This window comes from Cynara cardunculus (assembly GCF_001531365.2).
Source record: "Cynara cardunculus var. scolymus isolate 2C chromosome LG 17, CcrdV1, whole genome shotgun sequence".
NCBI classification, from domain to species: domain Eukaryota; kingdom Viridiplantae; phylum Streptophyta; class Magnoliopsida; order Asterales; family Asteraceae; genus Cynara; species Cynara cardunculus.
Genome location: NC_037544.1, coordinates 911839 through 921437, shown reverse-complemented (window position 1 = coordinate 921437; position 9599 = coordinate 911839). Strand labels below are relative to the sequence as shown.

Below are 9599 nucleotides of genomic sequence, written 5' to 3'. Positions count from 1 at the left end.
TCGATGGAAGAGATATAAAGTCGTACCATTTAAGAACTCTAAGGAAATACTTCGCACTAGTGAGCCAAGAACCGACATTATTCGCTGGTACTATACACGAAAACATCATCTACGGGGCATCAGAGGAAGTTTCGGAATCGGAGATCATCGAAGCTGCAAAAGCAGCCAATGCTCATGATTTCATAGCGGTTTTGAAAGACGGGTACGATACATGGTGCGGAGATCGAGGGGTCCAACTCTCCGGAGGACAAAAGCAACGCATTGCTATAGCTCGTGCCATACTGAAAAACCCCGCAATTCTGTTACTAGACGAGGCCACGAGCGCGTTGGATAGTCAGTCGGAGAAAGTGGTTCAAGACGCACTGGAGCGGATGTTGGTGGGGCGGACGAGCGTGGTGGTGGCGCACCGGCTGAGTACGATCCAAAGTTGCGATACGATTGCGGTTTTGGAGAAAGGGAAGGTGGTGGAGAAAGGGAACCATGGTTCGTTGCTAGCGAAAGGACCGACTGGGGCTTACTACGCCTTGGTTCGGGTTCAGAAGCCTAATTCAGGCTAACCCCACCATAATATTAAATAACAAACAAAAAAATAGATATTTTAATTTTTAAATGTTTTGAAGGGTGTAAAATGATAAAAGGCATACTTGATGGACCAATTATGGCAAAGCTTGAAAATAGTCATCCTCCCAAACCTGTACGAACAAAACTTACTTCAAGAAAAATGTCGTCTTCGTAGGATTTGCATCTAATTGTTCCAATATTCTCTAAAACATTTATTTTAACTGGGTTGGTCGTATCTAACGCGAAATAATCCAACCCGAAGCAACCTGATGTCTAATCGAATTGTAAAATTATCAAACCGTAGGTATTGAATTGATATTGGGTTACTATTATTTGAACCCAGCCCAACCCAACCTGATGAACCCGATATCTTTTTATTTATTGAATTTAATATGATTGTTGAATTTCTATTAATATATACATTAGACAATTACACTATTATGTATGCTTTTCATATAGACATATTTTCAGTCTATTCACATCTTTATATAACTCATTAATATATATGTTCAGTAACTGTGAACATATATATGTAAATTGAGAAATTTAACTGAATGTAATATACATAAAAAATATGGATAAGTTGTATCAAATGGTTGATGATGAAAAAGAAATTATGAGTAGAGAAATAACATATTCAAGGTTAGAAGAATATTTTAACATACCAAAGTATCAACCCGACCAACTCGTACGGGTTGGGTTGCATTTTGGTTTGGGTTGGGTTGCATTTTGGTTTGGGTTGGGTTGAGTTAAGATTTTTCCAAACCACAAACATTAGGTTGAGTTGTTCAAATGTCTTCAATCCGATCAATCCAATCCATGAGCACCCCTATTTGTAACCCACTCTACTATAAAGGGACTAAACTTGTAATGTTGTGATAAGTTGTGATATAAATGAAAATGAGCTGAAAGTACAGTGGCCTAACCTGAATATAATTTTTAGTTAATTATTACATAAAAAAAGTTACGTAGTTTTTAGTTTTTTTTTCCCGAAAATCAATCCGCATATTTTAATATCCTATCCATTGAGCAGCGACTGCTATCTTCAACAGAGCTTCAAACATCTGGGCAACAATGGAGCTCTGCAGTTCAGCTCCTCCAACGTCTTTCTATTTGAAATCTTGTGTTGTTTCCCCTCCAATTTCGTCGATTTCTCTCTCTAATTCGCTCAGACCCGCCAAAGGATTCACTTCTCTTAGAATTTCTCGTGCTTGCCGCCAATTCTCTCATTCTCCAAGAAAGTTATCAATCTGTGCAAGGGCCTCCGCGCCACCGGCCGCTAACGACACCGTCAAAGAGCCTTTACCCGCCGATCTTGTTGTTCAAGAAACGCAAGAGCCCAATTGCAGGGTGAGTTTCTCTAGTTTATTGTAATGTTCAATGGAATTACGAATTTCTTTTAACAACATTTTCATTCCGGACTATATGGATTGAGTTTTGTCTTTTTTTCTTAGTAAAAGCAAGTTACGTTGTTTTCTTACAGATAATTGAACGAAAACCGGATTTGGTATATGCCATTCATTTGGTTTTTTAGTAACTCTTTATATGCATTCAAACTGTTTGATGAAGGTCCCCACAGTGATATTACTATTACTGTTGCTTTAAAACAAACACTGCAAATAGAATAATGGACAATGGTGTCGAATATGAGAGAAAAATCATATTTTGCATTTAACACTACTGCATTTCATCAAATGTCGAAAATGTAGCTGTTCTTCTGGAAAGAAAGGAGTATTGTATACGGGTGTTTTGTTTTCTTGCATTTCTTTCTCTATGTTACCTTCCCAATTCAGAGTTATGTGTTTTTATGTGATTGTCAAATTTTATGCATTTTAACCTTCGGAAAGTGTGCAGATTCGGTTGAGCATAGAAGTTCCATCTATCATATGTGAAGATTGTCACAAAAGGGTCATAAATGAGTTTATGAAGAAGGCTAAGGTACAATTAGATTTCATCATCTAATTCTCAACTATTTTTTGATTCACTTATATTTTGCATACTTCATATTCATTGTGTTCTCATATCGAGTTCTGTATTGGGGAAACAGTGAGTTCCATAACATCCATGTTCCTAATGGTGGATTACGCGACTATGTCTTCAGGTTCCTGGATTTCGCCCTGGAAAGAAAGTTCCAGAAAGTATTCTTGTAAGTTATATCGGGAAGGATGGTGTCCAAAAGGCGATTGTTGAAGCTATTCTAAAGAGAACTCTTCCACATGCCATGTCATCGGTATGTAGTGTTTCTTGTTTCAATCTTCTAATACATGAATTCTGAACTGAAAAGTGTGTTTCGGATCAGTCTATCTAGAAAGATTAATACAGTTTGATGAGCTAGAAATCAAAAAATGATCGACTTTGTTCATTATGCACACACTGGATTTAAGAAATCATAAACTTCTTAACGTAAACTGTTTTTTTCATTTATTTTTTCAAGATCAAACTTAACGTATGCCATAATATCGAGCATCTTTATTTCACAGGTAGATGGACGGGCTTTGAAGGACTCGATCCGCATTACAACCACATTTGCTGACATGGAAAAAACTTATTCTTCTTTGAACATCCTAAGGTGTGTCGAAGGTTTTATGGTTCTAGTTAAATAAAGACAGGTATCTGGTTAAAAGTATTTACACATGTTTTTTATGTTTAAATGACTTGTGGGTATAGATACGAGCTTATTGTGGATGTAGCACCTGAAGTGAAATGGATTCCAGAGGATGGTTATAAGAATCTTAAGATCGTAGTTGAGCTTGACAGTGAGATAGATGCTAAAACATCTGCTGAACGAGAATTAAGACGCCGTTACAAGTCTTTAAGTACGATGAGAATCGTCACAAATAGAGGACTACAGGTACTTAATGTTTTAGAGTCCCTTTTTTATAATTTTCAACTAATTTTTCCTAATTCATGTACAAAATATTTGAAATTTCATTATAGAAATTGAGTCTGTATATTTCCTTCTCCATTATCCTTCAATCCCGATAATGGAACCCCCAAAATTAGAATTAGAAATGAAATGTATTAGGATATGTAGAACCTCATTAAATTACTGTCCAGAAGAGCTGATAACCCAAGTTCAAATAGCGAGGAGAAATGGTCCAAGTCTAAGGGCCTGTTTATTAGTAGCTTAATGGGACTTACAGCTTATTTGGTCAGCTATAAAGAACTGTTTGGTAGTGGCTTCATGATATAGAAAGTAGCTTATTCAGTAAGATTCTATGAAGAAGCTTTATGCGGAAAGCAAAGTTTTTTTTCCAAGGTTGTCCCTCCCAATTAAAAGCACACTCTTTCCATCTATGAAAAAACTCTCCCAAATAAAACTTTTCGAATCTATACAAATAGATTAATCCACATAGACGACTATATCTATACAGGACTTAATGGAAAACCAACCAAACATCCCCTAAGCCGTTGTGGGACTCTAACATCCCCCCTTCAATGGAGGCTAGACGGGCACTGATTGTCCCAGAGTGGGACAGACGAGTATGAATTGTCCCAGAGTATCTAGTCCCTAGAGTGGTGTACCTTGGCTCTAATACCATGTTAGAATATATGGAACCTCATTAGATTACTCTCCGAAAGAGCCCTTGAGGGTCGAAGTGAGGTTCCAACATATATTGAGGAGAAATGGTCAAGTCTTTGCCGATGTGGACTGACAAAATTGACTGAATGGCAACTTGCCATAGGTTGGTGACGTTGCCGTCCTGGATATATCAGCAACAACAGCAGAACAAGACGGATCAGAAGTAAAAAACGTTCCAGCTGCTGAGAGTAAAGGTATTCATCCACTGGCTTAATTCAAACTTCATTTCTTTGGCATTTTCACTCTAACGTCTTCGTTCTTCGGATTTGCAGGTTTCCATTTTGATACGGAAGACGGAGATAGAGTTATTCCTGGTTTTCTAGACTCAATAATTGGAATTCAAGGAGGTGAAACAAAATCTTTCCCACTTGTATTTCCAGAGTCATGGAAACAAGAAGATCTTCGTGGTCTTCCTTGTCAATTTACTGTAAGTTTCCTCCTCCTGCAAAGCCCTTGAAGATCTAAAGAGAAATTTAAGGAATATTTTTTTTTAATTTATTGATAGGTTGAATGTAAAGAACTCTTTTATAGAGAATTACCAGAGATGAACGACGCCATTGCTGATAAGCTTCTTCCTGGATGCACCAGTATCGAGCAGGTTAGATATGAGTCTATGACACATGAACTTCAGCTAATCAGCATGTTTAAACATCAAAACAAAAAAAATGGGTAGGGATGTAAACGAATTGAACGTTCAATGAACCGATTGGCGGGAAGTTCGTTTATGTTCGTTTATTTAATAAATGAACGAACATGAACATATTTTTTTTGTTCTTTTAGTTAAATGAGCGAACATGAACAATGGTCTCATTCGTTCATTTACATTCGTGAACGTTCGTTCATTTATGTCCGTTAATGTTGATTCTTTATGTTCGTTTTTATATATAAATATATTTATATATTATAACATTAATATGTGAAATAGTTAATTAAATTAAATTTTTAGAAATTTTGTTTATCTCTCCTGTTTACCCGGTTTTCATTTTGTTATGTTATTTTTTAGGAATGAAATGATGAGTAATGGTGGTTGCTTTTAGTATAATTGTGTTCATTCATTTATGTTCATTCGTTTACGTTCATTTAGCATTTTAATGAACAAACATAAATGAACACGAACAAACACATTTTCTTAAACGAACGAGCATGAACACAAAAAAAATCGTTCGTTCATTCGTTTGTTCGGTTAAGTCAAACGAACGAACATGAACAAGCATTCGTTCGTGTTTGTTCAGTTGTTTACAGCCCTAGGTCTGGGGGTAAAATGTACTTAGATCTGACCACTATTCAGAAGAGTAGGGCGGCTGTTTCCATGAAGACCCCCGGCTCAAGAACAACATGTTTTGATACTATTTGGTTCATATCTTGGATTAGAGATTTTTTGGAATATGGATTTTGCAGGTTAAGGAGTCGTTGTTGGAGAGATGTTTGGAACTCGAGCAAACAGCTAAAGATCAAGCAACAGATAACGCCATCCTTGACCAGCTTCGAGAGGTATTTAATTTTCTAAATAATCAAGTAAAAGTTTCTTTCTTGAATCGTAATTTGTTGTTAAAACTCAATTCCAGATGATTCAAGTTGATATTCCTCAATCATTGTTCGAAGAGCAAGGGAGGCAGCTTTATGGAGCCAGACTTCTACAAATACAGGTCAATAACATATCGTTATTACTCCATCCGTCTCAAAAGAGCTTACATTTAATTTAGAACTTGAACTTCTCAAATCCAAACTTTTGAAACATGTTCCTTTAGGGTTTGTCTAGTATCTAGACAGAATAGGACATGAAAGAACAAGTTTGTTTGGCAGTTGCTGAATGGTTTTGTGCATAATGGTTAAGTGGTCAGAATGGTTAAGAGGGTCAGAATGGTTAAGTGCTGAATGAAATATGGTTGTTTGGTAAATGTTCTCTGAATATCAACAAATTACCATTTTAACCTTTTGTATTATAAATAGGTAACAAAAATCAAATATGGGTATACATCATTGGTAATCCCCACAGCGTCAATTTCAATTTCAATTTCATCACCCCCTTTACCAAATGGAAGCAAATTGGAAGCGAATTTAGAAATTTGATGGCCGATGGTTTGGGTGATGAGGGAGAAGTCTGGTTTGGCGGTGGGGGAGTGAGGAGGGGATGTTTGGTCGTCGTCGGAGTTGAAGGGATTACCAATCGTCGGTCCTTTCCTGCTAGGTTCTTCTGCCCTCTCTCCTTCCCTCCGTCGCCAGCCTTAGCCGCCGCTGCCTCCCGACAGGCGCTGCTTTCTTTCCGCTCCGATCGACGTTCTCTTCCGGCAGGCGCTGCTTTCTTTCCGCTCCGATCGACGTTCTCTTCCGGCAGGCGCTGCTTTCTTTCCGCTCCGATCGACGTTCTCTTCCGGCAGGCGCTGCTTTCCTTCAACAGGTGCCGACGCCGTTCATCAGGTATGAAACTAATCCAAGGACAATTATCATGTCACGGATTAAAGTTGAAGGGATTAGGAAGGGAGAGAGAAAACCAAGAAAGAGGGCATGGCTTTTGGGTTATGAGAAATGGATTGAGGAGGAAGATGCCATTAATGGTGGAAGTGTGAGGTTGGGGTTAGGGGTGACGACAAACAGGTTGCTGGATGATGATGCTAAAACTGGTGCTTTCGACAAAGAGGTTGCTGGAGGAGGAACGATGATGAAGGAGATGGGTGAAGGGTAATCCTGGAAAGTTAAGGCTCTGAACCATTAGGCAGCCCCTTAGATGCAAAATGGTTAAGAGGTAATTGTCACCATTAAGAGGTTCAATTTCTTTTGCCAAACAGCCCCTGCCTCTTACCGATTAAGAGGCTCCCTCTTAATGTCACCATTAAGAGGCAAACGAACAGCCCAAACAGCGTTTGGTAAGGACTAGAAGTGGACATGCCGAAATAAATAAAATAACCAACTTACCCCTAATGAGTTGTTCATATATTTTGATTAATTTATGTAATTTATAATAAAATGAATATTTTTTATAACAAAATATATCATTAGAAAGTTTTCGTCAAAACAATTAAAATAAAATGTGAAGAGGAGGCGTATTTGATGTTTTAGAAGAGAATTAAGTTTTATTTTGAAGTTATATTGGTAAAATATAGGTCTGTTCCACCTTGTTCCACTGTTCCTGTCTGCTCCACATAAAAGTCCTGTCAAATGTGGAACGGTGATTCTTGTTTTGTCCTGTCCAGATAGGACAATACAAAAACTTGTTATCCCACGTTTGTTGTGTTGATAGATCGGGACAAAATTGGACTGAGTGGGATAAAAATGCATTTTTTTGTCCAACCACAATAGGTGGAAAAAAAATCAAGGAGATGAGCCAAGATTGGTAAATTATTAAAATACCCATGTTAAATTAGAACCTAAAACTTGCCCAATTCTTTCATCTGCCTACCTCACTTTTGTCTTTCTGTACCTGTTTGCATACCAAACACACCCTTAGTAGTTTAATATAGATAGAAGAATGCTCTATGACCCTGAAAAGTTAAATGTGTGATCATGTGTGTTATGTTCAATTTTATGTGCGCGCAGGCAAACATGAAACTAAATGAAGAACAATTGGCAACGCTTTCAGGCCCAACGGCAGTGAGAGAGTTCTTGGAAAACCAGAGGGAGAACATAGAAAACATAATAAAACAGAATATTGCCGTTGGAGACATTTTCAAACGCGAAAATCTGCAGGTACCCATTTTTCTGAAAGATTATTATTTATCATAACATATGCGTCGATATGAAACTTATGACAAGTTACCAAAAACATTGATGTTACAGTTTTCAACTGATGAGCTTGTGAAAGAAGTTGAGAACTCCGTTGCTGAGTTCAAAAAACACAAGCAGGAGTATGATGAGGAGAGCATTCAAGAGCAGGTTTTTTACTCATTCCCCTAAACCCTTCGTTCTTTTCTATACACATATACACACACATATATAGAGAGAGGGAGGTTCAGGGGAAATCCCCCAGAAAATGAAAAATTTAGGAACACCCTAGTAACCGTTCATCTTGACAGTATGCACATGTTAGACAAATTGCATACGAAATATTTATATGCACATGTGCATAGTGTATCTCAGTTTTTTATTTTTTTTACTGTTTTCCCCTAAACCTGACCATATATATATATATGTATATATATATATATATATGTAAATGCAAAATACTCACGCAGACTCCTCACCTTTTGTGAGGTTTGAACCTTTTGACCTTCTCAGAGAGAGGCTGGGCATTACCCAATAATCCTTTGAACCTTCATTTGTTCTTGTCACCTTCAAAATGGCATTCACAAATTTCGATCAACACTTTAACGGAACCAGCCTCTCTACCCTTTAAGATGGAGGCAAAGTCTCAATACATCTTACCCCCTAGACCCTACGCCTATTTGGGATAAACTGAATTCGTTTGGTTTGGTAAATTTCCACCGAAACCTAATTTGTGTGATTTACATATATGGTCCATGTCGAATTGTCCCATCGAAAAGGGTCTGTAGTTTCCACAGCATAATTTTCAAATGAAACTGTGAGAAAACGTAGAACCCCATTAGATTACTCTTCAAAAAGAGTCCCTTAGGAAAACAGGGATGTTCTAACTTATATAAAAGAGAAATAGTCAAAGTCTAGCCAATGTCAGATTCTAACCGAAACAGTCATCTTTTTGTTGAATGTTGTTAGGTGCAAGAGGTATTAGAAGGGGCAAAAGTGCTGGAATGGTTGAGAGAAAATGCAGATATTGAGTATGTAACCAAATGATCACAAACATGAAGCAGCCAAAGACACATTTTTGTTCCCAGGTGCCTGTCTTGTGTTTTTCCATCCTGTTTGATTGTTGCAGGAGTCATTAGTAGCTATTTATTGAACAAAACTTCAATCTGAGTATTTGTAAGTTTCGGCTGTAACTGAACAAGAACCTCTGTAGCAAAGACGAGAAATTAATGAACGATTTCTCAATCTCAACGGAACCCATTATCGTTACACCTAGAGAATTTAATTCGTTATTGTTCCGTATGTATATTTGTAATAATTGTTCGGGTGGTGCCTGATTGTTTTGAGCTTACTCCAAATGTCAAAAGTACCAGGAAGTCCCAGGTTCAAATCCAAGGATGAATAAAAATCCTCTTGTGGCCACGGAGGTTCAAATGTGGTGATTCCGGGCTATCTGCAAAGCAGGTGGTCGCTCTAGGATTTGTCAGCTCGCATAACGAGTTGGATATCCAAGTTAATCAAAAAAAAAAAAACTGTTGGAGTTTGGGTTATGGTCAGCTTGTGTGCACCTTAACTGATCTCATGAAGCCTTGAAGTTAACAACCACAAAAACCTCACGCTGAGTTGGTGACCAATTGAGAGCAAACGGAATACGTCACTAGTTGAGTTATGTATTAATCGAGGTATAGTGGTCATTAAAGTGATACATAGGGGTTAAATGAAACGGTTTTTTATTAGTAGTTGTGTATCCACGTGA

At 37.6% G+C, this 9599-nt stretch overlaps 2 protein-coding genes across 2 annotated transcripts in view; both read left to right on the top strand.

The window, feature by feature from the left end:
- The window catches only part of LOC112500402 (ABC transporter B family member 15-like), a 9420-nt gene extending 8863 nt beyond the window's left edge, over nt 1-557 (top strand). The window contains exon 7 of the mRNA XM_025103896.1: nt 9-557. Within this exon, the coding sequence (XP_024959664.1) occupies nt 9-557 (549 nt within the window). The remainder of the gene's footprint in view (nt 1-8) is intronic.
- Nucleotides 558-1607: 1050 nt separating this feature from the next.
- Nucleotides 1608-9112, top strand: LOC112500300 (trigger factor-like protein TIG, Chloroplastic). Its single transcript, XM_025103750.1, has 13 exons — nt 1608-1911; nt 2416-2499; nt 2663-2791; nt 3042-3130; nt 3229-3412; nt 4248-4338; nt 4417-4571; nt 4650-4742; nt 5543-5635; nt 5710-5790; nt 7679-7828; nt 7919-8014; nt 8813-9112. The coding sequence occupies exons 1-13, from the start codon at nt 1636-1638 to the stop codon at nt 8888-8890; spliced, it is 1599 nt and encodes a 532-aa protein (XP_024959518.1). The 5' UTR covers nt 1608-1635; the 3' UTR covers nt 8891-9112.
- Nucleotides 9113-9599: the final 487 nt, after the last annotated feature.